The sequence below is a fragment of the Culex pipiens genome, chromosome 3 (genome assembly GCF_016801865.2).
Source record: "Culex pipiens pallens isolate TS chromosome 3, TS_CPP_V2, whole genome shotgun sequence".
In the NCBI taxonomy this organism is placed as follows: domain Eukaryota; kingdom Metazoa; phylum Arthropoda; class Insecta; order Diptera; family Culicidae; genus Culex; species Culex pipiens.
The window spans coordinates 122,565,231-122,592,567 of NC_068939.1; the positions used below are offsets into that span (position 1 = coordinate 122,565,231).

A 27,337-nucleotide genomic window follows, 5' to 3' on the forward strand; every position below is an offset into this window, starting at 1 on the left:
TGCCTCTTGTACAACTTCGCACATAATCGAATCGCCGTTATTGAATCTGGTCCATCTGGTCGTGGAGGGTCATAAAACCGAATGTTTTCACGCTCCCCTCTGTTGCATTGCTCCACATAGTTCACGCCATAATATTAAATTACTGCTCTCACCGCTTATCACCACTCCAGATTACCAGATATAAATCTTACTTCATTCCTCTGCGAGGAGCAATGGAGGGGGCACCCCTCGATACCGTGTTCTCGTTCCCAGCGCTGACTGGCAGATAACAGCAGCCTCCGAATCCCTGAGAAAAGTGCAAAAGAAGAAGAAGAAAGTTTGGAGCACAATTACACCCGCTGCCGTGCTCCGAAAAAAAAACAGTATCGTTCCGCTCGCGTTATCGATACATAAAAACCGTTTTCTTCTTAGCGGATCCTCTCCTGCTGGATTCGGGTCGGATGCACTGAGAAAAAAATGATTGAGAGTGGGATTTGAACCGCGAAGTGCCGATTGATAGGCGCCACCTTGCCAACTAGGCTGTTCACGCCAAATTTTAAAGTGACAGTTGGGGGGCGTTACGCCCCCTCCAATTTTTCGTACTGTGCCCTCGCGCTTGCAAGCGCGTGCATTTCTCATCTCGGTGGTAACCGAAGATTTGCGCGCGATCTTCCTCCACCGGCGCATTTTAGTTGTTATTTCGGGATGTTATTTTATTTATTACTCCTGAGTGCGCGCGGTATCTGCGGGTTCGACCGATATTATCCCAGCATTGCACGGACACGGACCCTTCTCCGGGAGTTCCGCGGCGTCAGATAACAACAGCAACCTCAACCGCAACAACAGTTTGGATTGCCCAGAATCCGTGCGTCATCTACATGCTGTTACCGATCTTGTATTCTTCTTTTCCGAGTGGGATTCTTGCCGGTGCAGTGCCAGTGAGCATGTACTCCTTCACTTTCCTTCCGCACGAAACTTTCGGAGGTTATGTCTACAGGCGCACAACTGCCGGAGGTTCCCAGTTGTTCCCGGGCAACGCAACGGCAGCCTGGGCGATGCTGTAAAATGCATAACATAACAGATATATAATTATGGTTAAATTAGTCGGTATTCACCTTGCCGTAAGCCTGCGCTTAACCTATATGAGGGGAGCGGGTCTTGCGGTGCGGTCCGCTGGAGTATCTCTCCGCATCGCAGTCTCCTCAAGTGGAGCGACCCGCACAGAGGTCTCCGGGATCAACACTCTCAAGAGTTACTCGCGCTCGCGACCATATTCCGCGAGGGTACTCCAGTCAAGTGGTGGGGCCCCCGCCTCAAGTGGGGACCTTTTTACGATCAAGCCCGTGTCAGAGTGTGTGTGCGCGTGGAGTAAGTCGTTTGTGTGTAACTTCGAAATCGATTATCCAAAGTGGAGACGCGATCGCGCGAAGATCTGAGTGCCAGCAGAGACACACTGGCTGTGCTGCTGCCGGAGAAGTCTCGTTTTTTTATGACCACGGGCGAACCTTGGTCTAGAAATGGCCCCGCACCGGGTCTTAGAGGCACACGCGACTTGAGCAGCGTGTTTTGATTGATGTTTTTTGTTGTTGGTTACGGGCCCCGTGGAGATTTATTGGATATGACAACAACAACAACCGCGAGCGAGCTCGCGCCGGGTGAAAGGTTTTTGTACCTGCTGCTCGAGCCTCTCCAAACCGGACTTCCTTGACCTGAGTAGGTGGTTTAGCTGATTGTCTCTCGAGACTGATCACGTTCGATTAACGCGCGTCGCTAGAACAACTTGTTGCAGCACTTCATGATCGCGTTGATCGCATCTGTGGATCTTGTAACATTGTTGACGTTTTGTAATAAGCAACCTCCTTTCAAATTCGGGTTCGGGCATTTGTAGGATTCACGCACGTTTGGATCGATGTGCATCGCTAGAACAACACGAGCATCAACAATCCTAGTTACAAATTGAGAAATGTCAAATCAGACATTTATAGCGCTCCCCCCTCACACGTTCAGGTCATTCACTCAGGATTCCAAAACCCTTCCCTGCAAAACAAGAGATAAAAACGGCGAACAAGGAAACCCACCCGCGCTGGTATTTACCTCCGGCCTTCCAGCAATTCCAACCTCAAAATTTGACCGCGGCGTCCCGGCCAACCATATGGTGGTGTAAATTCAATTTTAAGCAACTCTCCCGACCTCGTCCCCACCCACGGTGTGTGTGCACGCACGGGTGTAAAAGGTTGCACAACACACAAAGTTTCGCGAAATAAAAGAAACGCTCGAAATCTGGGAAGAACTGAAAACAGAAGGGGGGAACCTGCGGAAACGTGTAGTAAATGCGAACGCAGTTTTGGGCACGGTGAAAAAATCTGAAATTTGGGTTAAATTTTGTGAGCGTGTAGAACGTAAACAAGTCAGAACTGTCACTTGTACACGCTCAACTATGCTTGCACAAAGTGACAGAATTCACATTTTTTGACAGTGCACACCTCTTACAACGCGTTGAACGCTTCCAGGTGGCGTAATCTTGCCTGTTTCGAGTTCTTCCCTCCTGAAAAGTCCAAAATACGAATCGTCTTGAAAAAAGGCAACCTGGAAATCAAATTCGCTCGCGAAATTCCCACTGTCTCTTCTTCTCGAACGGAGAACATATTGGCTGCCCCGATGTTGTTGTTGTTTTCTTGCGAGATAATAATAAAGGATTCCAATCAGCATAAGGAGGAAGAGAACGGGACCGAAATTAGGTCGTTCTCGGGCAAAAGAGAGCAGCTGTTGTGAGGATTTTTCGAGGGATGATTTGTTTGGGAAGTTGGAATTGTAGAATTTCACAATTTAAAAATTCTTTATGAGAAAAAAAACAACAAACAAAAAACATTAAAATCGATCAACTCAGTAATGAGTGAAATTTAACCAAATCCAAGCGTACTTTTGTCATTCTCATCATTTTTGAGTAAACTTAAGATTTTGAAAACTGAGTAACTGCGGGAACTGTCAATACACGATTAAAAGTGTTTACTCAAACACTAGGTTTCAACTCTACTCAAAATTGAGTCAGATCGATTTTTTCTACTCTTTTTAGCTCTCTTTCAAATCTAACCTAACTTTTCAATGCAAATTTCACTCTTTCCTTTCTAAAAGTGATTGAGCAACGCACTTTTTCCTCAACTCGTTTGATTAAATAGAACGGTTCATCGCTGGAACTGCTGCTCACGCGGCTTCTTGCCGAATGTACCGTTTGCGCTTTTGTACAATTTATAAACTGTCAGAAGTGCGAGGCGGTCGGATAAGAAAAATATGCAACTATTTGTTTCGCAAATACGCGCAAAACCACAAGTGTGTGAGCAAGAAAAGCCAACGTTTTCTCGGAAAAAGCACCACCGAAGAAGCGTGTGCTGGTGTGAAAATATTATAAATTTAAATTTAATTTGCATAAAATCATTCAAAACGGGTTCCCCGAGTGAGCGCGCTTTTCCGAGAGCGCTTCCTTGAAGAACCCCGAGCGGAGCCCCGAAGAAAACAAACGATATTGTTATTTTTCTTTATTACGATTCGTTTTATTTATTGTTGGGTTGTAAATATTATGCCGCTTTACGCGCTCGAGCGCGCCCGCGTCCAATCGAATAAATCGCCACCAGAGTGCGTTTTGTCGCCGTCGTCGGTATCGACCACTTTGACAGTCGATATAATCGATGGTCGCGTGTGTTGAAAAATGGCTTAATCATAATTATTATTTTCCGGATTATCGCACGCGCGAGCGCGGTTTGACAGATGGCGTTTGACCTGGCATCGCGTGGAGGTTTCGGGGTCAATCTAATAGATTTGTTTTTGTTTACATTGTCGCTTGTCGTGTTAGTGTCGGATTGGGCCGCAACGCGGCGTTGTTACTCTTTTTGACAGCTCGTGGTGGAAGCAGTGCGAACATGAATTATTTATACTTTTTAACGCGGAATAATTCAGGAACAATTTCGCATTTTTCGCGTTTGCCGAACATTTCGAAGAAATGCGAAACAAAAGCGCAGAGTTGCACAATGGAGTCATTTTGGGTGGCTTATGCGGGGACGATGATTGAGGTTAGGGTAACCTTGAAATCTTGTTGGTTTTTACAAAATTTTCTTCTGCATTCATAACTAACTTGTAAATAAGTCATTTGCAATTTTGAGTGTAGAAAGAACTGTCAAAATTTAGCCTACACGTACAACCAAAATCCCACAGATTTTTTTGAACTACTCAAAATTGAGTAGCTCACGGCATCCAAAAAAATTAGAATGAACTGTCAAATCTAGTCAACACTTATAACCAAAATAACGAAAATTTCTTTTAACCAACCTAAAATTGAGTAGCTGGGCAAATGTTAGATTTTGGTGATCTTTACTCGGATTGATTTTGTTTCCAGCATAAGAGTTTTTTGGGAAAATTACCTACAACATTTCAGTCACCCTAGCTTCCCAACAAACCATGCTGCACCCATTCGTCGCGCTCACTCTGCTTAAGCCCCAAGCCGCGCCGAGTGAGGAATATTATAATTTATTTTTAATCTGATACATAATAATGTTAATCTTATAAACTCAACACGATATTTGATACTCTTCTGGAGAGCTTGCGCTCGCGCTTCAACTCCACACACACACGGATGGTTAAATCTGTAGCCCCGTCAGTGGTGGAAAAATCACACTCAAGCGATTCCTCGTTGAGCACTCTTTGGTGAGTGAGAAGGAATTGAAATTCTACTGAGGGAATTTTGTAAACAAATCATAACATAAGATTTTCACAGTCCTGCCAACCGTGGCAGCATCGAGTTACGACCCACCAACATATTGTTGCAATTCTCCTTATTCCTTATGGCCACCTTATCAGTGGCCGCGAATCTTCCGCCCTACTCCAGTTATTTGCGGTGGAAGAGCAGCCTTATCACCCGACACCTGGTGGTCGATAGCGGAACCAGAGGGGTGGGACGAGGAGCGCAGCTCTCGCGTGTAGTTCGTGTAGATCTGGTCGTAAATTGAATTTCGCTGCTTCTATCACGGTCCAGATATTGGCTAGACAGCTGGACGAGGATCCGAGGTCGGAGCAGCGGCAGCCTCGATTCTTACAAATCATTTACGACTTCCAAGCCCTGGAGTTTGCGCGAGGATCGTTCCGTTTTGCGCGCGCGCTTCTTCCGCGAGATCTGAAGCGAAGAGGACGGCCTAAGTAAAACGACAGAGCGAAGCGCAGATATTTCGCGTACATCACGAAAGATTGTACATCATAAAAGTGGAGGAATTTTCTCACGGTACCCTCCCACCTTCGGTGGTGCCCCACCCCTCCTCTTCGGAGTCAGGGCTTTTATGTTGCTGGAACGTCGAGTACGAAGAAGCAATTGGGTAAATTTTGCATTCTTGGCAGTTTGTGAAGAGTGAGAGAGGTTAGGAATTGAAGGAACCATGAAAGCGCCCTGGAACTGTCTGCGAAAGCAACTTTGTTGTTGTTCAACGGGTGTGCGCTACTCGTTCTACGGAGTAACGTCGGGAAATGATAATTAATCATAACGTGTAATTGAATCAATTAAATGCCCCCGACTTCGTCCCAGTCACTCACTGTAGACAGAGTAAAACTGTGTGTACGTCTTGTCTCTAATGATCAGCAGACAGAGGTTCAAGACGAGCTCTGCCTTGAAAAGAAGTCAAAGTGTGAGAAATCGAGCCCTAGGATGGGCAAATATCAACCTTTTGCTGCAAAGATACTGCGAGAGGTCCCTTTAACAGAGAGACCCCCGGTTTGTTGATTTATTGAGTGATTAATGATGCGTTTTTTGCGCCTCTCCTGTTGCGTATGGAAACGAATGTGCGCGTCCGCGCGCCCGGGTAAAAGGTTTGATAAAAGGTTAAAATCTTGACACTGTCTAGGGGTTGGCCTCGGAAGGTCAGTTAACGATTAGCTTGGTGTCGAAACGTGGAGAAAGTGCAGATATTTCCGTTGGCGACGTGGACTTTGAACATTTACAGCAAGAAAGGCATTCTTCTGACGCCTGACACAGGATTAAAATTTAAACTAAAATGAGTATTCTCAGTTCAGTGTGTAGAATGACGTTTCTCCAGACACTCGCAGAGAATCATTTTTACGCTTTGTCTCGTTCGTTTTATACACTTTTTCGAGTTTGAATAACAGAGAAAGATGAAAAGATTTTTTTTTGCGTAACGCAATAAAAGAACGCTCTCCAATGTTTTGAAAATTACTATGATAGTCTTCCATTTTGCTCAACTCAATATCGAGTAATTTTATAAGTTTATTTTTTACCCAAATCTTACATTTGGCCACGGGTATGAATCTTCAAGCAATTTCAATATGACGAGTTATATCAGAAGAAAGTGAAGCATTTTCGCTAGTTCTCACTGTTCTGTGTTCTGCGTGCACGTCCGCAAACATAGACTACACACATACTAACACAAAGCGCCACCAAGAGGCAAAAGGTGATTACGAATATTTTTGACATTTTCGTTAAAAATATGCAGTTTTGCAAAAACAATTATCAAAACCAACTTTTAAGTGTAGTTCGACTGTCAAACTTGTCATTCGTTGCTGATTTGTTTGAAAATTTGTTAAAAATAATAAATTTTAAGAAGTTTTTTTGCAGCACTCATTTTGGACGGACATTTCTGTTGTCACCTTCTGGTTCCTTGGATTGGCCATGGATAATTTCACAGTGTAATAAACAGGGCAGCTACCACCACGTGGCGCCACTGTTCCGAATGAGAAAATGATACAGGTTTTTCAGACGAGTTTCAATCCCGTGATTTGGCCTAAAATACGTCATTGAGAAACAAAATTTTGAACAAATTCAGAGTAAAATCAAATGAGCGTGTGTAAAAGTTTGACAGTTAACGATACACTGAAACAAATCGTAAGAATGTTTTCACGAGATCTTCCTACTTCTTTCAAAGAAATCCGATTACAAAGAGAGTTAAATCTGAGTGATATCGAATGACCGTGTACACAAGTTTGACACTTAACGTTGCACTGAAACAAATCGTTACGATGATTTCAAGATTCTTTATAAAACTTTAAAATGAATCCGATTACAACGAAAGTTAAATCGCAGCTTTGTCTTCTTTCTACATTAAATTTCACCCATTTTGCAGCACACAAAGTGCGCTGGAAAACAACCGCAGTTGAATCAACTTACAGTCCAAGTCCTCCCTCCGGCTTCCACAAACGACGACAATCTTTGAAACATGGTCGTAAAAGTAGTCGGTACACACCATCCAAGAAAGAGCGCGCACTTTCTGATAACGGGCCGAATCTGTGGTGCCTTTCGGGTTGGGAAAACTTTTCCCTTTTATTTGCGTTTGAAAATGTTTTCTTCCCCTTCGTCCTCTTTGGTCTTCTCCAAGAACACGCGGAAAAGCCACTCCGGCGACGACAGCAGGTGGACCATTTCGAGGGCGTTTTAAGATAATGTCTGCGACACACAAAAACGCTAATGTACTCTCTGCCCGAGCTTCTGGATCCGTATAATATGTTCAGTTTAGTTGCTATTTTTAGCATAATGAGCCGTGCTTATCTGTGGCGCTACTTTAAACCGCGGTGACAAAGGCGCAATACAATGTTAAGGGGAGAGGTGCATCTGTTTTTGGAGGGGGCGCAAAGCGCCCCGTTTCGAAAGTAATCCGGAAAACGAGAAAACCTCAACCAATCTGCGGCTGCAGCCGCATCGAATTGATTGAAATCACGTCCCTGACCCCAAACAAGCCCGGTTAGCAGTTCGAGCCCGTCTTCGTGGACTCGCCAAATTGCCATAAATAAAATCAATTTCATAATCATCATTGCGCGAGCCCCAACTTGGGGTCCATTACGAGGCCGCTCAAGATTACAATCAGTGCGGCGCGCAAGTGTGAATTTCTGATTGAGGGCCCTCACTTTTCCGACCCCCTCCGCCACTCCGGGAAAGGTTGTTGTTACTGTTTATGGAGGGAAAATTTGAATTACCCCAACAGGTTATTACCGGGCGAGCGCGTAATGAGGTTCTGATTTGCGGCCCTGATCGGACGGTAATCGCGTTCCGATGCAAATTGGAATTAAGCCGATGGAAAGGTGCAAAGTGATGTCCGTGTCGGATGTTCAGAAAGAGCTGTCTCGAAAATTACGGGAAACACAATGTTGCACACGGTTGATTGAAGAAAGTCGCAGGGCGAAAGAGTTCCGGAGATCTGATTGGAAAATTACAATTGCAAATCTCGTCAATTTGTCGGAAGAATTGACCAGGTGGTTCGATTCGGAGTCCATGCAGCGAAGTGCGTGACTTTAACTCAAAAATGGGTACACATTTCCATCAGTGTATAATGAGCCGTCAACAGGTGCACTGTTAACTTGGTTTAGTCAAAAAAGCATGTTTTGGTCAAAGCTAATTTTATTGCTTTCAAAGTGTTGTCAAATGCTTTTCAGTGAGGGGTGATTCATCATCACCGTTCAATGACCTGTCAAATTGTGCACTTTCAATCCATTTGTTTTAGTAAAACATTTGTTATTGTTTTCGCAGAGTTGTCAAACAGCCCCAGCCGAGGGGTGATACACTCCTCCGAATTTGACCACCTCGGTCACGTTCTTCCGTGGAAATTCCGTGCTCCCGAAACATCTCCAGGTGACTTACCGGAATCCCTTACGCTCGTGACGACATCTTGATGCGCAATCATTCACGATCCGGCGACCCCTCGCTCTGACAGCCGCGAGAGCTGTCAGCCCTAATGAATATTCCGCAAGGGGGGCGCCACCTGTGAGAGTGGGTCTCCTCGCGGCGTCGTTATCCGATTTGTTCCGACATGAGTCCTGCCAAAGTTCGTGTCGTTCGGAAATCAGTTTCCAGACCCTTGTTTGAACAAATTAAAAGAAAGGCGCATCGGTTCCGCCCCCTTCGGTCGTGGGGTCCCTCGCAACGCGAAAAAGAAGGCCAAATAAAGTAAATAAAACACATGAATCTTGATCCCGCGCCCGACTCCCTCGAGAGGTCTCTGCCGTAGCTTCTTCTTCTCCGGAGGAGAAGGCACAAAGATGAAGATTTCAGCGCAGACTCCAGGCCCGCTCGAAGCTAATTTCGTGAGGTTCGAGTTTATCCCGGCTCAGCTCAGAAATAATTAATTATTTGGCCGGGACGTTCCGGTTTTTTTTTGTTGGTTCGGGGTCGTGCCAAGAGGGGTCCCTGCGGGGTCAGCGTGCGCGCGAGAAAAAGATGTTAAAACAAACACCGCGTGGACCCCTCGGAAGCGCTCACGCGGGCGGGCTGTCAAAACTGCGCCATCTCGTGGCGAACACCTGTTGCGCGCAAAGGTCACCCACAATCCGGAACCGGGGTCAACCTGCGGGGGCAATTGAAATATATTTTATAAAGCGCCCTTATCTAAATCAGCGCGGCAATTCGATAGTGTCGCGCGAAATTGTAATTTATTCATTTTCAATTGAGCAAGTTTTTTTTTTTCATTCACGTCCGGTTATTACAAACTGTTTGCAAATTTCCGGTCGGCGGCCATTACAGATGGCGCTTTTGTGGGGAAAACTTTTCCGCGTAATAAAATGGCACTTTTTCACCAATTTAAATTTTTTATCGGACGCTCCTGTCTCCGTTTTTCAACTTTTTTCAATTTTCACCGTTCGCAAAAAAAAACTGCTGACAGCTAAGGTGGGACGGGGTTCCCGCCGTGTAACGCGCTATCGTGTTATCACGGAACCGGTGCAAACGAGCTGACAAAAAGTTTGGACTCCGTTTTTTGTTGTTGACGCACCTGCAACACTACAAAGGGACAAGCCAGTTGTTGCACTTATCGTGCTGCAGCATCCCACACTTCCTGATCAATTTGGTGGCGAAAATTCAATAAATTTATGGTTTTCCACCACCTCGAATCCGTTTTGGGGTGTTTTCAATTAATCGTGTTACTCTTTAATCCTGCAGCAAAATTGCAGTTTAAACTCAAATTTGAATACATTTTTGTCAGCGTGTAGCATGATGTAAACAAGTTTTTTTACAGCTCCACAAGATTACGGCAGTGTTGCCAGAAAAACTTTTTTAATATTTCTCGTCAAAATACCCCACGATCGATTTCAATTTCGCAATTTTTAACTAAATAGCGTTGCAAAATCACACACCCAGCCGTAGCGAATCAATAAACGTTGGGCCACCCCCCTGGAGCGTTGTTTTCACCTACTTAATTCAGACCGAAGCGATCTTCTCGGCCGAACGCGCCCCCACGGAGCAAAGTGAAAAATCTTCTAAACGACGATAATGATCGTTTTTCCAGGATGCCCGGCAGGCAACACTGCCGCCGCGGCAGCAGCTCCGTCATCGTGATTTGTGGGAAAAGGCGTGTTTTCGCATAGATAACCACGAAAGACGCGATGTGGGTTGCGCTTTGAATCACCCCTCGGTTCGACGTTTTTGACAGATTGAGCCGTGCTGGCGTTTCGAGAAGTTTTCTAAACTGAGAATTCTTCAGGAAGTTTTCCTCTGAACTCGGGGCCACCCCCGTCTTCACGCTCGACTCAGATGGCAATCGTTGATTTATCGACTGTTTTATTTCATTTTAAATAGCATTAATAATCGATGCCCCTAAGTGTGTTAACAGCATCATGTGTGCATGAGCTGTTTTCACCACAAAACAAAAGTTACAACCGGCTTCGCGCGCCGCCAAAAGGTGAAGATAACGAATTAGCCGCCAGAGGGCTAACTCGGCGCGCACGGTTACACAGTTCTCTGTTTCGCCGCCGCCGTCGTCGAGCGAATCCCGCGTGAAGACAAAAGCAATAAGCTTAATTATCTGATTTATGTTTTCTTCGCGGTTGCACACCTCAACCAGCCGATCCTTCACCGCCAGGGTTCCAGAATCAGATCGCGCGGTTTGCGGTTTTTTCAATTTTTATTCAATTACCGAGTCTCCGGTTCCCGAATATCGCCGCCGGCCAATTTGTGCTAAATATATTCATCATCATTACATCACCACTTTACATCTTTTTAAACAAGAAAGCAGGAACGCGGCACAACCGCGGTAACCGCTTGGATTCGATCTTTCGCCCGGTAATCGGTTAACTTCTGTTAATTTCATGTTCTCTTCCGCGCGCCGCAATTTACATAATTTCCCGACGACGATGCGAAAGGGAAGTACGCGGAGTGCCCACCGCGGCGATCTTCGCGCAGCGAAAAAACTACAAAGTCTTGTCATTTTTTCGCTCCTTCTCTCTTCCGATCGGCGCGAGAAAAGTGTAATGAGTCTTGTTTTATTTTTATTGACATCATTACTCATCCAAGTGTCGGCGGCGGCGATGTTTGGTGACCCTTGGTTGCATGCCAGGTTCTCACGCCATTTGGCCTCTACGGAGGGGCCACGTAGATCTGACCGAGGTTCACCGCGGATCAACGTGGCCGGCCTCAGGCGGCTGCTCAACGCGTGTAATCTACTCTTGAAAAGCGGCAGTCACGAGCTGATAACCCGTATCAAAGTACGACTCTCCTCTAATCGTTATTTTTTATAGGCGGAGAATGTAATAATAAAACAACTTTGTAGAATTATCAGCGCTGAAGGCGCGCTCTGCTTGTTTTCGAGCTGATTCGTTGCATCACCCCTCGGTTTGAACAAACGTTGGCAAACGTCAAATCAACATCCGTGTTGCCAGTTCTACAACTTTGCTCCGTAAATGGCTTGGGTCCACGGCAAAAACGAGAGCCCTTGGAATATGAATATTTAAGGCCAGCGGCTAAACAAATGAAATTGAATTACAATATCACCGTGCGACACTTCAGCGTCGCGTAGAAGAAGCAAACCACTTTGCATGCGTTAATCGATTGCCAGCGTGGCCGTGACGGAATCCGTAATGAGACGATTATCAATTCCGACGTTTTTTGTTGTGCTTGTGCGTCCAAGACAATCATTCCTAACCTCGTTTTTCTTCGTTTCTTTCAGCTGTGCAACGCGGTCGAGTTCCGCCGTCGCAACCGCCGGGCCTGCCATACGGCCAGTACACGATACCAAACGGGGACGCCGTCACCGGCTTCAACGGGCACTCGTACCTTAGTTCCTACATCTCGCTGCTGCTCCGGGCGGAACCGTACCCGACGTCCCGGTACGGCCAGTGCATGCAGACGAACAACATCATGGGCATCGACAACATCTGCGAGCTCGCGGCCCGGTTACTGTTCTCGGCGGTCGAGTGGGCCCGCAACATCCCCTTCTTCCCGGATCTCCAGGTGACCGACCAGGTCGCCCTGCTGCGGCTAGTCTGGTCCGAACTGTTTGTGCTGAACGCGTCCCAGTGCTCGATGCCACTGCACGTGGCCCCCCTGTTGGCCGCGGCAGGTCTGCACGCGTCCCCCATGGCCGCCGACCGGGTAGTGGCCTTCATGGACCACATCCGGATATTCCAGGAGCAGGTGGAGAAGCTGAAGGCTCTGCACGTGGATTCGGCCGAGTACTCCTGTCTGAAAGCAATAGTCCTATTCACAACAGGTAAAATGCTGGACTATCTCTTCGGGGATGTCCACGCTTTGCTCGCCAAATGCGCCTCCTCCATCCAGTCCCTGCAGTCCGAGTCCGACCTGATCCATCTGGTACAGATGCAGCTGTACCATCTTTCCTCGACTAACCTTACCGCTACTAACCCTGCAAGCCTATCACCAAACAGTACACTAAACACTACCAACAGTAGCAGCGGGAACTCCTCGCTGGCCAACGTGTCCGGCTCGTCCTCGTCTGGCTCGCTGACGGTGGCCGTTTCCGACTCCTCCCTTCGCTCCCCCTCCATCACCACCTCCACAACGGGAGCGCCGCCCTCGGAAACGACCACCACCGTCAGCTCCAGCTCGGCGACCGTAACCCCGTTGTCCGCCAACAACAATGATCTCAAAGCCGTCAACCAAAATCTGCCCAGCGCGGACGCCGCAGGTAACAGCTCGCTAATGGCGGCCGGCGTGGGCGCCCTCTTTGGCAGTTCGGCCCAAACGTCCCGCACGCCGCCGCTGCCCACCTCGCTGTTCAACTTCCAGGCGACCCCGACCCGCTCCTACCACGGCACGCTCGACGACTTTGTCAACCTGAGCAGCAGCAGTCCGTACGGTTCGTCGCCGTTTGCTGCGGCTGCCGGGTTCGGCACCGGTGGGATCTTTAGTCCGTACGCCAACCGGGATCTCTCGGGGGTGGCAGCGGCGGCGGCGGCCACGTCCGCCGGGTACAAGTTTTCTCCGTACGGGTCCTGGAGTAGACGGTAGATTGTGGGGGGCGTTATGACGTTTCGAACTTTGAATAACCCCTCACCGAGTTTGGCAACACTGCTAGCTCGACGTCACGCTGAGTTGTTGTTTACAAACAAAGCGCGATTTACCGAGGGGTGAATCAAAGCGATTTCGAAAAGTGTTACGTTAAAAACTTGAATCGTCATAATCCCACCTGTATTTAGTTAGCCTTAGGTTGTGCAAAGTATGTAAAAAGTATTATTTATTGGTGTATTTATTTAATTTATTTAACTTATTCGTTACCATAGTGCTTAGCGTAGTGTAGTTTAGGTTGTACGACGACAAAAGACAAATAATAAACCAAATTCGCTTCGAGAAATTTCAATTAGAAAACAACCCAGCGTTTCACTATAGAGCATTTATGGATTCGGTCCTGATTTCGGCAGCCCTAGAAGCTTCCTCTTCCCGCTAGCGCGCAACCCGGTAGATTGGGGTAGAAACGATACAGTGTAGAAGTAGATCATCGTTTCCTCCGACTTCCCGCAGCAGCAATAGTACGAGAGCGTAGTAGATAGGCGAAGAAGTTAGACAGACCGTCGCGCGTTGATTCCGCCGTACAGATTCCGGGCAGGCCAGTCTTCCCCCTTTTTTCTCCCTCTAGACACGTAGGTATCTTCAAATTGCTCAATCGGATTACTCCCCACTGAATAAACGTACATTTCTTGTACTTTTCCCTCGCTGCTTTGGCTTTCCCAAAGTCGAGAGAACCTAATTCTTGCGAAATATCGCACCGAAGTTTAAAAAGAACGAACAGGAATGTTTGCGAAAAAAGAAAAATTCCAAATAAACACCCTTTCCCTCGCGCTACCCGTAGTTGCCGTCGTCGTCGTCATTCCAAGGAACATGCTGTGGCCACGTCACGCGGCAGCAGCACCTCCTCAAGATGTGATGATGATACCCGCGGGTAGAAAGACACAGAACCGTGGAGGAGGAAGCAACAGCGAAAAATCAAAACAAGTAGAAAACAACAACCGACATGAAACATGAATTCATGTCTCGCGCGCCGCGCGAATATTCCGTCTTCATCAGGCCCTCTTCTGAAGTAGTCGTCTCGCACACACAGGTTGAGCTGCCTCCGAGCAGCAGTACTTGCGATGTATCAATCGAGATCTGGAGGTGGTGCGCTCTCGTGGAAGATGTCCGGGGAAACCCGGAAGAGGACGTTCCATTTGCGAAGAAGTGGCAAATCCGATATCAATTATCGACATTGTTCGGAAATTCGTTGCATCACCCCTCGTTGCCAAATTGGCAACGCAGTTAGAAAAAGAACTCAGATCTGACGAGGGGTGGCTCAAAGCTCCCCTCCAGAAGAATCCGCAAATCCGCGCAAACCTCTTTCCAAACCCCTAATTGAATTTGACAGCTTATATGACAGTCACGACTACCATCGCACCGTAAAGCCCATCGCGTCAACAAAACAAAACGGCCAAGTTGCGCAAGTCTCCCACCATCTACCCTTTTGCGAGCAATAAAACTGCAAATTTTATAGTTCTGCGAAAAATTTACTGTATTAATAATTCCAGCGTTTACGATTATTGTGATTATTATGTTTTATTGCGATAATACTCACACGTCGCTCGGATGCCTTGCCAATGCGGCGTCGGCGGCAGTAGGCTCTGCCTGCAGGCCCCGCCATGGCCTCCTCTAATGCCGCGGCGACCTTTCGCACCTATTTTTCGTAATTTTATAGGCATGCAATTTTATACGTAATTTACGTTGGAGTGCGCGTTTCACCACTCTCTTCCCAGTCGAGTGTCGCGCAAAACAATGCGAAATTTGTCCATCAACAAACAACCACGGTGGACCCCCCGTCATCACCTCCTCCGGCTGTCAATGTGACAGATTGCGTGGCCGCGTGCTGTGTGTCACCATCGCGGGTGAACTCGTTTCGCTGGTCGGGACGACGCGAGTGGGCAAATAAGTGATGATTAACCTTTTCATTGGGCAAATGAATTAAATTATAATTAAAATGTCCACCCTTCACTGTGGTGGTCTGCGTCTGTTTACATTTTTGCGCCTGACGGGTGCGGATTACTGGAGCAGACTTGTCGCGAAAGTGGGTCCAGGAAGTCAGGAAAAATTAAGCTAATTGGTATTATGACTAAATTAATTTAACCCAAAAAGAGAATCTTTTGAGAATGGTCGAACTTTGCGTTGAATCACCCCCCATTGAAGAACAGCAACACTGGCCTGAAATCATTAGCTGTCAAACTTATACGTTAACAACACTTACTAAATTTTGAGTTAAAATTGCATAAGTTAAAAATTGAAACCTACTCAGAAATGATTAAACGAGGCATCTGAAAAATTTGACTCTAAATTCAACGAAAATTTTATAAATTTCATTTCTGAGTAAAATTCACTCGAATCTGACAGATGCCTTATTTATCAATTCTGAGTAGGATCGGTTTTAACGAAAACTAAGTGATTTTTAGACTTGAAGACTGTCAAACTCACACGCTGAAAACACTTACTCAACTTTGAGTTGGTATTGCTTTTGCTGCAAGGGTTTCTGGTGAATAAATCATCACTCGACTCGTCGCTAAATCACCGCGTTGCGATGCGATCAAAAACCAATAAAATGACCCGATAAATATTTCCCTGCAAAGGGAGGGGCTAACCCGGCGCAAATTCCCAACCCCGTTCGGTCAAAAGGGTAAGTGGCAAGCGCCATAAATAATAACCCATGAAGCGCGTCACCTCCCACGGAATTCCACCAGCAGATAACCAACACACCAACTAATGAGATTAACGCTTATCATTAGTGGGACTCCGTTCGGCCTGATGGGGTTAGGTGGCTCTCGCAGTTTTTCCGGGAGTTTCCGGCTAAATGGTCACGTCGTGGTCGTGTGCCGTCCATTTGTAGCTTCATTTGCTCGACACTTGTACTCACCACCGCCGACAATGGCAGTGGTGAGTCGCGTGTGGTGTAATTAAGGAGGTGCGGATGGGACACTCTTTTACGGAGTGGCCCCGTTGAAAGGTCGGCACGTGCCAGCCGCCGCACACTTGCGGGGTTACGCAAATAATATTCATAACCTCACACTTTTTTGTTTGCGCAACCCCTTTTGGTTTTGCGGTGAAGGTGGTGATGGTGGTGGATAAACAAAGCCAGGCTTCCTGTTTTCAACTCTGGAAGGGTTGTAAAGCAGGCTGCGACACGGACGCAAATGAGCAAGTGTTCTTTCTGATATGGTTATTTGCCGAAAAGAATGTAAAATGACCTTTTTTGGACGTATAAACATCCAGAATAGACTCGATTGTTGACAAAAAAAATGAAATTGAGTAATCATAAATTACAGTGTAGAGTCTACACACGTTTGGCAGCTGGACTTTATTCATCAAGTATTGAGTATAATTTATCTAACTTTGGGTAAGTTCAGACTGAAAACGATAAAAGTTCCGGAACTTCAAATTACAGTGTAGCAACATCGCACTATTTTAAAAAATAGGCAGTGCTGCCAAATTAAATATTTTATAATAAACAATCATTAATAATTTTACAAGACAATAATTAGTTCAGTGGCCAGTGCTGCAGACATTTTTTTGAATATAAAAAATACATAAATATTTGACATTTTCAATCCATAAACAAACCGAAAACATCTCCCACATCCCTAACCTCGTTCAAATTTTAATCTCCACAAAAAGGGTTCACCAAGGCTAACTAGATTATGCACGCAGCTAATCTTGGTTATTCGTCGCCATCGTGCTAACTTGTCGTACGTGCATTTTGGGCCAAATTGAGTTAAGAACGCCATTTTGTGCAGCTCACAATGCCTCACCTTTTGACCTTCACAGATTCCCAAAATTCGATTTCAATCCTGAGATATTCAACAAAAACCGAAAAAACTCCGAGCATTTTTGTCACTTTACATATGAAAGTAGTTTCAATCTTGTCGTGCTATCTTGTCACTCCATGAAAATTGATGTAAGTGCGACAAAAGGCCAAAGGGATTTCAGGCCAGGAAAGTCAGGATGCGTTTGTCGCACGTACAAGCTAGACTACCGTAAACATTTGTAATTATAACTCGGGACTCCAGCAACCAACTTCAACCAAACTTTGGGACAATGCACAGAATGGTGAGCCAAACAAAACGTGTTTGTTATTGTTTACATTGCATGCTCTCGTTTTTGAATAGTCAAGGTCAAACATTAAAACGCGTTTTTCTCGGAACGTCAAAATGGCGGGTGCGACAAGATAGCACGACGACGTCGTATTGTTTTTCGACTTTTCACCCTCGCCCTCCGTTTCCCTAGCAACCCTTCCCGTGACATTCCTTTTACGATTGAAATTTTCGTTTCAAACCGCGCGCGGTATGGCATAGCAAACACATTCCTCACGCTCGAGTGCGATGTCAAATGTCAAACGCCGACGAAGACGTGCTCAAATGTCAGATCAACATTTACATAAGTAATGCCGTCCTACACGCCACCGGGAAATTAAGGTCGAAGTTTTTCCAACCAAGTTTTGAAGGCTTCCATGGGCATTGTTAAAGGTTAGGCAAGCAAATTTGCTCCTCGGAAAAGGTTATGATGAAACTATCACCTCTGATGTGTCCATAACCTTAAACGTTTAAATTATTATTAAATCGAAAGGATACGGTTATTGCTCCGGATATCTATCCTGCCAAATCGGGGTGAAGGCATTAGTATGTAAATTTCACCCTCATCCCCTTGTTAATAATCACAGCTTGCCTTGACATTCCGGAGAAATTAAATTTGGCACTTTCACCCACCTCTTTATGGGGCACCCCCTCGGAAAGGTCACCGCCCGAAGATTAGTTTACGATAAGCTGTAAACAAAGCCGTTGCGTCCTTTTTCAACCAGATTAGGACACGAAAGAGAGAGAGGTGTGTGCAAATGTTTGTGTTCACGGCACCAGGCTTGCATACAAACAGTTTAATTTATTAGTTTTAACTATCGGGATGTCACCCTGTGATCAGGCAGTTGGGAAAGGGAAAGGATAACATTTTAAAACTTTCACGTTTGCGACGTTTCTTCTTGCGAGGCCAGGTCCTTTTGTGTGGGGATTTTGGGGAAGCGCAACAAATTAGTACCTGGGCTGGGAGATAAGACTTGGATTCAATTTATTGTTATGACGCTGGGATGCATTCTAATTTTGGGGGTTTTACTCTCGATGAAAAGGGACTTTAAGATTCAATGTTTGAAAGGAAGACAGCAATTGACTCTATAATTTTGTGCGATTTTAAAATTATCCCTTGAAATTTTTAAATTACCCCATTGGCAACACTGCTGTCACAACAATTTCACACACTTATTCAAATAGCATAAATTTTGTCAGCACCAAGCCAAAAAGGAATTCAGTTTCATTTAAAGTTTCTCAAAACTGATAATGGAACGAGTATGCTATTCAAAATTACAAAACTGTGTTTATATAAAAATATAATTTGAAAAAAAGACTTAACAAGAAAATTGAAGTATTTTCTTGTTGTTTGAAAAGAAAGCAAAAAAATATGATAAACTTTTGGTTTTGAGACGATTTAATGTTTTTAAATGATTTGTTGGCAACACTGCAAAAACTTTCAAAAAATCAAAATTGCTTAAATTTGTTCAACAATGCAACTGATAAAACGGAGGTAACATAAACTCACCATTTTTGACCAAACAATGTTAAAAATCAGTAAAAATCACCTTATTATTCATATCCGAATTCAGAAACGACAAACCAGGACTTTAGCTCAAGTTTTCAAAGAAAGATGAAAAATTCAAATCTTGCATTTTGTAATGTTTCTAAATTGTCATATGACATGGTTTACTAGCAACAGTGCTCTTAAAACAGTTCTGCTTAATTTTGATTTTGGAAAAAAATCTAAGTGAGCGTTCTTTTATAACGTAATGCAAAATTTTGGATTTTTGAACCCCCTCCTCTCACCCCCTTCGTAACACATCGTAACAGATGAGCGTATCACCCTACCCCTCCTGTAACGCATAACTGAAGGTACTTTCGCAATTTTTTATGAGTGATAATATGACAATTTTGCGTCATCACTCCCCCCCCCCCCACCCCCAGCTAAAAATGTTACTTGGGAAAATTTAAAATAAAAAAAAAATTCTATCTTGAAAAAAACAGCTGATAAAAGCGAATTTCAGTATGTTTATAAAATGGAATTCAAATGAGTGAGATTCATACAAAATTAATGATGATCTACGCCACTTTAAGCAACGTTTAACTTTAACTAAAATCGGTTCAAAATACACATCTTAATTTTTTTTCTTTTGAGTCCGATTGTGACCAAATTCAGGTGATTTTGGTTGAACGACGCCATACGTCAGGCAGCTACCACGTGGGTGAGAAACGGCTGGAATATTTAATTGCAATCCTTCTTTTAACTAGAAAATGTACATTTCGAGTAATCCTGATATTATTTAGTCGAATTCAGGATCTTTGCTTAGCAAATTTGTATTTTTTTTACAATATTTCAACCACGTGGTAGCTGCCTGACGTATGGCGTCGCGGTGTTCATCAAGCTTTCATAGCATGCTAAGGAAAATTTGATGCTTTTTGAGGGAAAACCGTTGATTCCGGAGACATCGGATTGTTTGCCGATGCGCCAGGTCTAGGGACAACGAATCCATATGCTCTCTTCGGGAAAAGTGTTCTCCAGACCATTCCCCATAGGCCTGACCATACCAGAAGTTGGCGCGTGATTTTCCCAGACCTGTAGGAGCGTTTGAACAAAAAGTTCCAATTTCCCATAGTAATTTCCATGTAAACTTTAACCCTGATGCGCGCAGCCAGTTTACAATCAAATGAGCTGATATTTGGCATGAAAGTCCCTATGGGTATGCCCTACAAGGGGAACCATACTAAAACTTGATCCGAGAACTTTTTGAAAAACGTACCCACCCTATTGAACGTGCTTACTGAAATTGAGAGCAGTGATGCCATCCTTTATATTTATTAAAATTTAATGAAGTTTATTTGCCAGAAAGTAAACCAATAATAGGGAGATTTAGTTTCTCTTTTTTATTTATAGTAGGCAGTTTTATAGTTTGACAGTTTTTGATGGTAACAATTTACAAATTTCGGGTAATCGAAAAAGTAGTAATAAATTCCCACAAAATTGAGACCTGCCCAAAGATAAGTACAATTTAATTTAAGTGAATCGATCCATAAGAAATTTTTTTAATTCGAATACATTTTGACTTGTTTACTTTTGAATGATCGTGTTCAGCAAAATTGACAGCAGTGTTGCCATCCAACATAATCATTGAAATTGAAGAAACTCAATTCACCGTGCCAATTCAGTCACGTGGAAAATCCACAAACTCCTTCAAGACCATTCATTTTATCTTAATTTAAAAAAAACGCACCAACTTCCTCAGCAGTAACCAAAAATCGCATTAGCGTAGCTTCTCGTCGCGGTTCTTTCCGGCCGAATCGCCTACTTGGATGAACACGCGTAAATAAAAAGCGGGAGATCATATTTTACTCGTTTTTCACCGAGCGCCGCAAACCAAATCAAATTAAGAAGATAAACAAAACAATAACATTCAGCTTGAGTGGGTGCGCCCAAAATTTAACCCCGTTCCTTTGTGACAGCCCTGCAAAATTTTGTGCCGGCAGGGGTGTCAGCTTGGGTCGGAAATGAGGGTTGTTTCCGCGGTGTGGCATCCGAGGGTTAAGCGCGTTTGATATTTTTATTTAATTTCAACCGATATTGTTATCATTATTTTCCTTCCGCCTGTTTGAGTGCGACCGAGCACAAACAATTTTATCATTAAATTGTGGTGTGGAAAAAAGTGGTCGGCAGTGTTGCCAGCCGAGGCCATCGAAAAGTCATCGCGTGGTGTATGCTCAACGGATTCACGAAATTGAACATTTGTTTGGCGCCGGAAAAAGTTGGGTTATGTTTGCGTTCGCCGTGCATACACGGGTTTTTCGGGCGGGATGTTTGCCGAGTGCGTCCAATAATGCTAATGAAAATATTTTCATTTCATTGGGGATTTCGGGAAACACGTCAAGTGCAGCGGGGTTTAAAATCGCGTCAAATTTTGACAGTAGGCCGCTCAAAGTGGCCTACTTTTGCGAAGCCTACTGACACCGCGCGCGAGGTCAGCCCCCGACAAAGTCGCTAAGTCCATCATCACTTTGTCAGAACCTTGGGTTACGTCCCGGGGAGGCAAAGTTTCATCGGTTTAATCTCGTAATGTGATTACAAACTGTCAAAAAGTCCCACACATCAGCGGCCCGAGGATAAGCAGGCACCGGCGATGACAAATATTGTCACAAATCGGATCTGCCGCGGCCTACGGCGGCGCCACCACCTCCAGCTCTCGAAACGGTTCACCGCCGGCCATACATCATAACATGCAATTACACCAATGTTGGAGTACTGCCAGATACGCCATCGAGGCACCCTCTGAACCTAACCTTAATCACCTTAAATATAATAAAATAAAATAATCCCTAGCGCTGGCCAGCGCTCGGTCATCCGGGAAGTCCTGAGGGGGAGGGCGGGAACAATCCTCGCCGTGGATGACCGGAAAAGTCATCGTGCGAGCCCACCAGCCGATAGTGGCATGTTATTCCAGGGCGGTTTTTGTTTTCGCTGATCCCGGAGGCCCGGCCGTTCAGCCTATTGGCCCTCCAAACAGGCCTTCCCGGAACAGGGGACAGTGGGCAATTGTGGGACTTGGAATTGCTGGCCCATGCAGCAAAAGTGTCTTAAACTCAACAGTTGGTTGGGTTCTTTTCAGCGTGTAGCGCTAAACGTAAACAAACTTTGCCAGTTTGTTGCAGGCTGTGCTGCCAATTTAATTCTTTGAACCACAACTAGAAGTCACACTCCCCTAACTATTCAAAATTCCGGCAGGCACAAATCGCCACCGTTGAGCGTGCGCCGGGCCAGAAACAACAACAAACAAAATCCTTTTCCACTTGGCTACCCGCAGGAGCGCCACCAGGTGGCCATTGCGGCGGCTACCCGCGCGAAGTTCAGGCCCTAGAAAAGCCTAATCCCCCGGTAAGCCATATTATTAATTTCTCTCCTGCCCGGGGACTCGGTTTTTTGTTACCAAGGCCTACTGCTGCGGCCATTACTCTGGTGACCGGCACACGCATGAAGGCATTATCAATTTTCGGTTTTGTGGCTTTCCACCTCATCGAAGTTGGCACTGGCCAAAAACCGCTTGTCGTGTCAGCAGTGTCCTGTGACTTCAACGCCTGCTAGGACTGCTCGGTTTTTTTGCGAACCCGACTTGGTTATTGTACTCTTTTGGACGACTTCCAGGGCCGGGCCACTAGGCCACAAGCGATGAGCGGCGTGAACTCACGCCGAGGTGTTATTTTTGCTCCCGGGAAATGAAAAAATAATAAATATATCGATTATATTTATGGAGCGGAACGGACGACGACGATGATGACGACCTGGAGGACCTGGCCGGTTCCGACACGGCCTTGCGGAAGAACTCCCCATCCGGGGTGTGTGTGTTATTGTTTCCAATATTTCACGCTTAAATTTTTGCATAAACCACACAACAATGGCACCGTCGTCGTCGTCGTCGGGAAGATACAGTGAAACGGATTGGTGGGATGCTTCCGCGCTCTTGGCTACGGTCATTTCGGGAAGAATTGGCCGCCGCCGTCAGGGCAATATTTCATGTAAACGGTCGTTTGTCATGGAAGACGAATGGTGTGAGATTACCGCGTGTAACTTTGGCAGGTCTACCTGAGCTTGTAGAAATTTGTGGTTTTGGGAAAGAAACGATGCTACTGGCAGCACTGCGTGGTTGCGAAACGTCAAATCAGATTAAGCAAAGACGTAAACAAACAGTACACGCACGTTCAAAATCACTCAGTTTTTGTCAAAACCGAACATACTTAGAAATGAGTAAATTTCAAATCACTCAGTTTTCGTAGAACTCTCTGTGAAATTCGCTAACTGAGTGATCCTGAACGTGCGTATACATCATTCTTAGGACTGATATATTGTTTGTTTACATCTTAAGTGACTCAAATTTTTAATGCACTTCTAGATGGTAACGCTATAGATAGTGGATCAGTCAGACCAGCCCCACTTTGTCGCGTTTAACGCACCGATGATTCTGGGTGCAATTGAAATTGCTAAGTGCATTTCCACCGCAGGTGGCAAATCAACCAACTTTGAGTCCAAATTTCTCTCGACATGGAGTTGCCCAAAACGGTGACGCGGTAAACCTTCAAAGGCGTATCGTTCCGAAATAAGTGCAGAAGCCGCTTCCAACTTTCTGAACCCCAAACAAATGTGTTGCGGTATCAATGATGAATGCTATCGTTGGATCTACTCGAAACTCACTGAGTTTCCGTCGTAACTTGTCTGATACGCGGAGGCAAGTGTTTTCCAAAAAAAAATCGAACCAAAATCCGGCCCCTACTTAGACCGAGCACAATAACCATAATAATAACTCCGGGGCTCATCTCCCGCGCGCGGAGTTCGGTTCCGCGCCGCAGATAATCCACCCAATAATGCAATCATAAAACTATAAAAATAACGAATAAAAAGCTGTAAATTAAGTGCCTAATGGATACTTAAAGGCCCCACGGTTGACAACCTCCAAGGAAATCAGATATCGGCTTAAGGTGAAATGCGTTTTACCATTTCATTTCGAGAGAGGTTCTCCGTTGCCCGAAATCCGTTCTGGACGCGATCTCGCGTCCAGCGATATTAATTTTCAATTAAAACAAACAGGTTCAGCGTTTAATCGATTTTATGTTATTGGAAAATTATTTAAATTTTGCTTTTATTTCGAGTTTTATTACGGATGACGCGGGGAGAGATGCTCAACTCCCCGGAACCACCGACGACCATCTTGGCCGCGGTTGTTTAGGGTCGTTAAAATCACGCCGACTGTGTTCGGCGCTTTTACGACCGCCGGCGCAGAGTAGTGCCTCAGATTTTTGTTGTTTAAGGAAATGGCCATTGTCGCGCGGTGGCCAGTTCTTGGCGCGCGGAATTACGACCGTCGGATCAGGCCGCGTTTAATGAGATTATAATTTATGCTAAGTGCAATAAAACGATGTATAAATGTTTGACAATTATTGCCCCCCGCCGGGGTGTGCGTACCCGGGGAGGGCGATTTCGTGGTCAATATTGGTCACCGAGGAGACGGTCCGAAACGGTACCGGATGTGGGTCGTTTGGGCCGGTGGAAATCTGGAACTCGTTAGGGGTTAGGAATTTGTGCGAAATCGGCTTGAAGAGTGGACCCCATTTTGCTATGATTTATGAGTTTGAGTTAAGGTTTGCAATTTTGAAAAAGGAAGAAATATTAAAAACACAATTCAAATCTTGATTTGAGCTCATATTTTCAGAAAAAAACAAGGTTAGGGCATCTCCACTCCAACAGATTACCACGGTGGAGATGCCCTTAATATTTAAATTTTGTTGTTTTTAATTATCCAGCCTGCAATAAAAGCAAAGCAATTAAAATTCGTTTTAATCAAAATAATCAAAATTTTATGTAAGGGCATCTCCATCTCAAGAGATAACAGCCAAAACTTGCATACCACGGTGGAAATGCCCTTAATATTAGTTTTTTTTTGTGATTCGTCATCCTGAAAAAATATTGCAATAAAAGTTAAGGCACCTAAAAAGTAAATTTTAAAATAGTGTATTTTGCTACCGGTGAAAATGTCCTTAATATGTACAATTAATCACTGTGATTAATCACTCTACAGTCTTTAAATTGTTTTAAATTGTTAATTTTGAACAATCAGAATTAAGAGCATGAACATCTCCACTACGAGAGATAGAATCCCATTTTTGAAATTGGCACATCACGGTGGAGATGCCCTCAATATTTGATCTTATTGTGGTTAATTTCTTGCAGTAAACGCAATGCTTATGTTTTTTTTATAATTTATTTTTTAAAAGTTGGGGCATCACCACCTTAAGAGCTTAACATACATAAATGGATTAATTTTCAGTGGAGATGCCATAATATTTGAACTTGAAAATTGTATTGTTGTGATTATCATCCTGCAGTAATCGCCACGCGATATCAATTATTATTTTTAAGATAATTGTAATTTGAAATTAGGGCATCATCACCTAAAGAGACAAAAACAAAAGTTGTTAAATTTTCATAAAATGTGAATCAAAAAAAAAAAATCATAATGTTTTATTTGCAAACCACGATGAAGATGCCCTCAATAATTGTTTTTTTATTGTGGCTGCTCTTCCTGCAGTAAACGCAACGTAATTGAACTTTTTTTAATTATTATAATTTAAAGTAAGGGCATCTCCAACTCAAAAGCATACAAACCAAAGTTGTTTAATGTGCATACCACGGCGGAGATGCCCTTAATATTCGATTTATATTGTTTTTTGTTAAAATACGCGAATTGTGATATTGATTCGTTTTCCGAAAATCATAATAAAAAGTAAGAGCATCTCCACTTTGAGAAGTCAACCAAAGTCGTTTCAAACCACGATGGAGATGCCCTTAAGCCTAAGGTCTATTCGAGAGATTTTCAGTCTCAACGAAAAACGCAAAAATTCGCCTCCATCCCAAATTTTTTGATTCAAATGAGCATCCCTAACGCCAGATTCCACTTGGCCAATTCATCCGGATTCCAGGGCGACGACGATTCGCTTTTTTTACGACGATCGACCCCCATAAAACGCCCCGCATGCGATCGGGTTGGCTTTGTTTTGGCACCGACCGATACCATAAAGGTGCGTGGCCTCGATCCCCGTGTCTGAACCTCGTGAAACCCAACAAAGTGATCAGTGACCATTAAACCGAATCGGTCGCGACCTGTGCCCAGCTCAGCGATTGCTGATGTGGTCATATTTGAGTCAAAGTGAAATTTTTTACAGAGTTTCTTTCATTACCTTTGAATTTTTGTCAAAAAATAAGCTCATCTGTCAAAACATTGTCAACAATGTCAAAAGGTACTCAGAAATGAATAAGTTGAATAAGGCGGATGTCAAATTTTGATTGAATTTTACTCATTTTTTGTTTAGATCAGAGTTGTTTCACCCAAATTTGACACTTGCTTTGACTACTCATTCGTGAGTAGGTTCGATTTTGACCAAATCTGAGTAATTTTGACTCATTTCGACGAAATCGCCCAATATCCGTCTGACGTTGTTGATTCCAAGAAGGACATTTAAAATCATATCTAACTGTCAACCGATGGACAAGAAATATAAGGTGCAAACGACATATGCTAGATAACGACCCTAACGACGGCGGCGGCGTCTAAGATCGGCCAACGCTATGGTCTATTTGATCGCGGAGGTCACTAGACGATCACCGTGGCGACAACGACTCGCGGCGGCACGCGGTGTCACCCGATTTAACGATCGCGTTTTACGACCGTACAAATTGCCTGCCAGACGACTGATTAAATCGATTAAAAGTCTTTTAATAGGCGAAAAGAGCAGATCACGAGGGGGGGACCCCAAAACAAAACCGAATCCCCCGGCCGATTTCCTCCCCATGAGCACCGTGATTTATGCTAAATCGATTCCTCGGCGATTGACTCTTCTTTTCGGTGGGGAGAAAATTGAAAATAAAAATACATAACCGTTTGGCCCCGGGGACCCGCGGTCTCATTAGCATTCGCCGCCCCGCTCCAAACATGGCACCCCAAAAGCTTACTCTTTTTTGGGGGAAAAATTTGCATCCCCATCAAAATAATCATCATCGACGATGGAACATCGTCACGAGCGCGAAACGGTTTGGAATGAGCAGCGAGGAAATTTATTGCGATTATTTATACGTGCCAATCGTGTGCGCGGTTGTGCGATTAACAAATATCGACCAATTAAGTTGGTCGACTTCGTCGTGGGTGGGCCGAACTCGGCGGTGCCAGAGTTCAAGTAGGCGCCTTGTAGCAGGTAGCCTTTGAAATTGGAGTTTTTAGCTGCAGGATCGCTTTGAACTCTTCGGTAAAGTTGACAGCTGCAATTTTCACTGACAGTTTGCGGGCACGACATTGCGTTACCTCATTCTTTGAGCAGCTTTGCGATGTTCAAGGTCATTTAATCATCAGGTAATGTTAAGTTTCACACATGAGCTGTCAAATTCAGGTGTCGACCAAGAGGATTGCCACTCTCAAATTTGTTTTTAGGCCGGATCCAGCAAGGATCTACAAGCACTGAC

At 44.7% G+C, this 27,337-nt stretch overlaps 2 protein-coding genes across 3 annotated transcripts in view; one reads left to right on the plus strand and one right to left on the minus strand.

The window, feature by feature from the left end:
- LOC128093425 (uncharacterized) overlaps positions 1-27,337 on the minus strand; it is an 88,658-nt gene that overhangs the window by 43,707 nt on the left and 17,614 nt on the right. The window lies entirely within an intron of this gene.
- Positions 1-27,337, plus strand: part of LOC120413068 (nuclear receptor subfamily 2 group F member 1-B) — a 73,129-nt gene that overhangs the window by 26,127 nt on the left and 19,665 nt on the right. For both annotated transcript variants that reach the window (XM_052710128.1, XM_052710129.1), the window contains exon 3: positions 11,895-12,437. In XM_052710128.1, the coding sequence (XP_052566088.1) occupies positions 11,895-12,437 (543 nt within the window). The remainder of the gene's footprint in view (positions 1-11,894; positions 12,438-27,337) is intronic.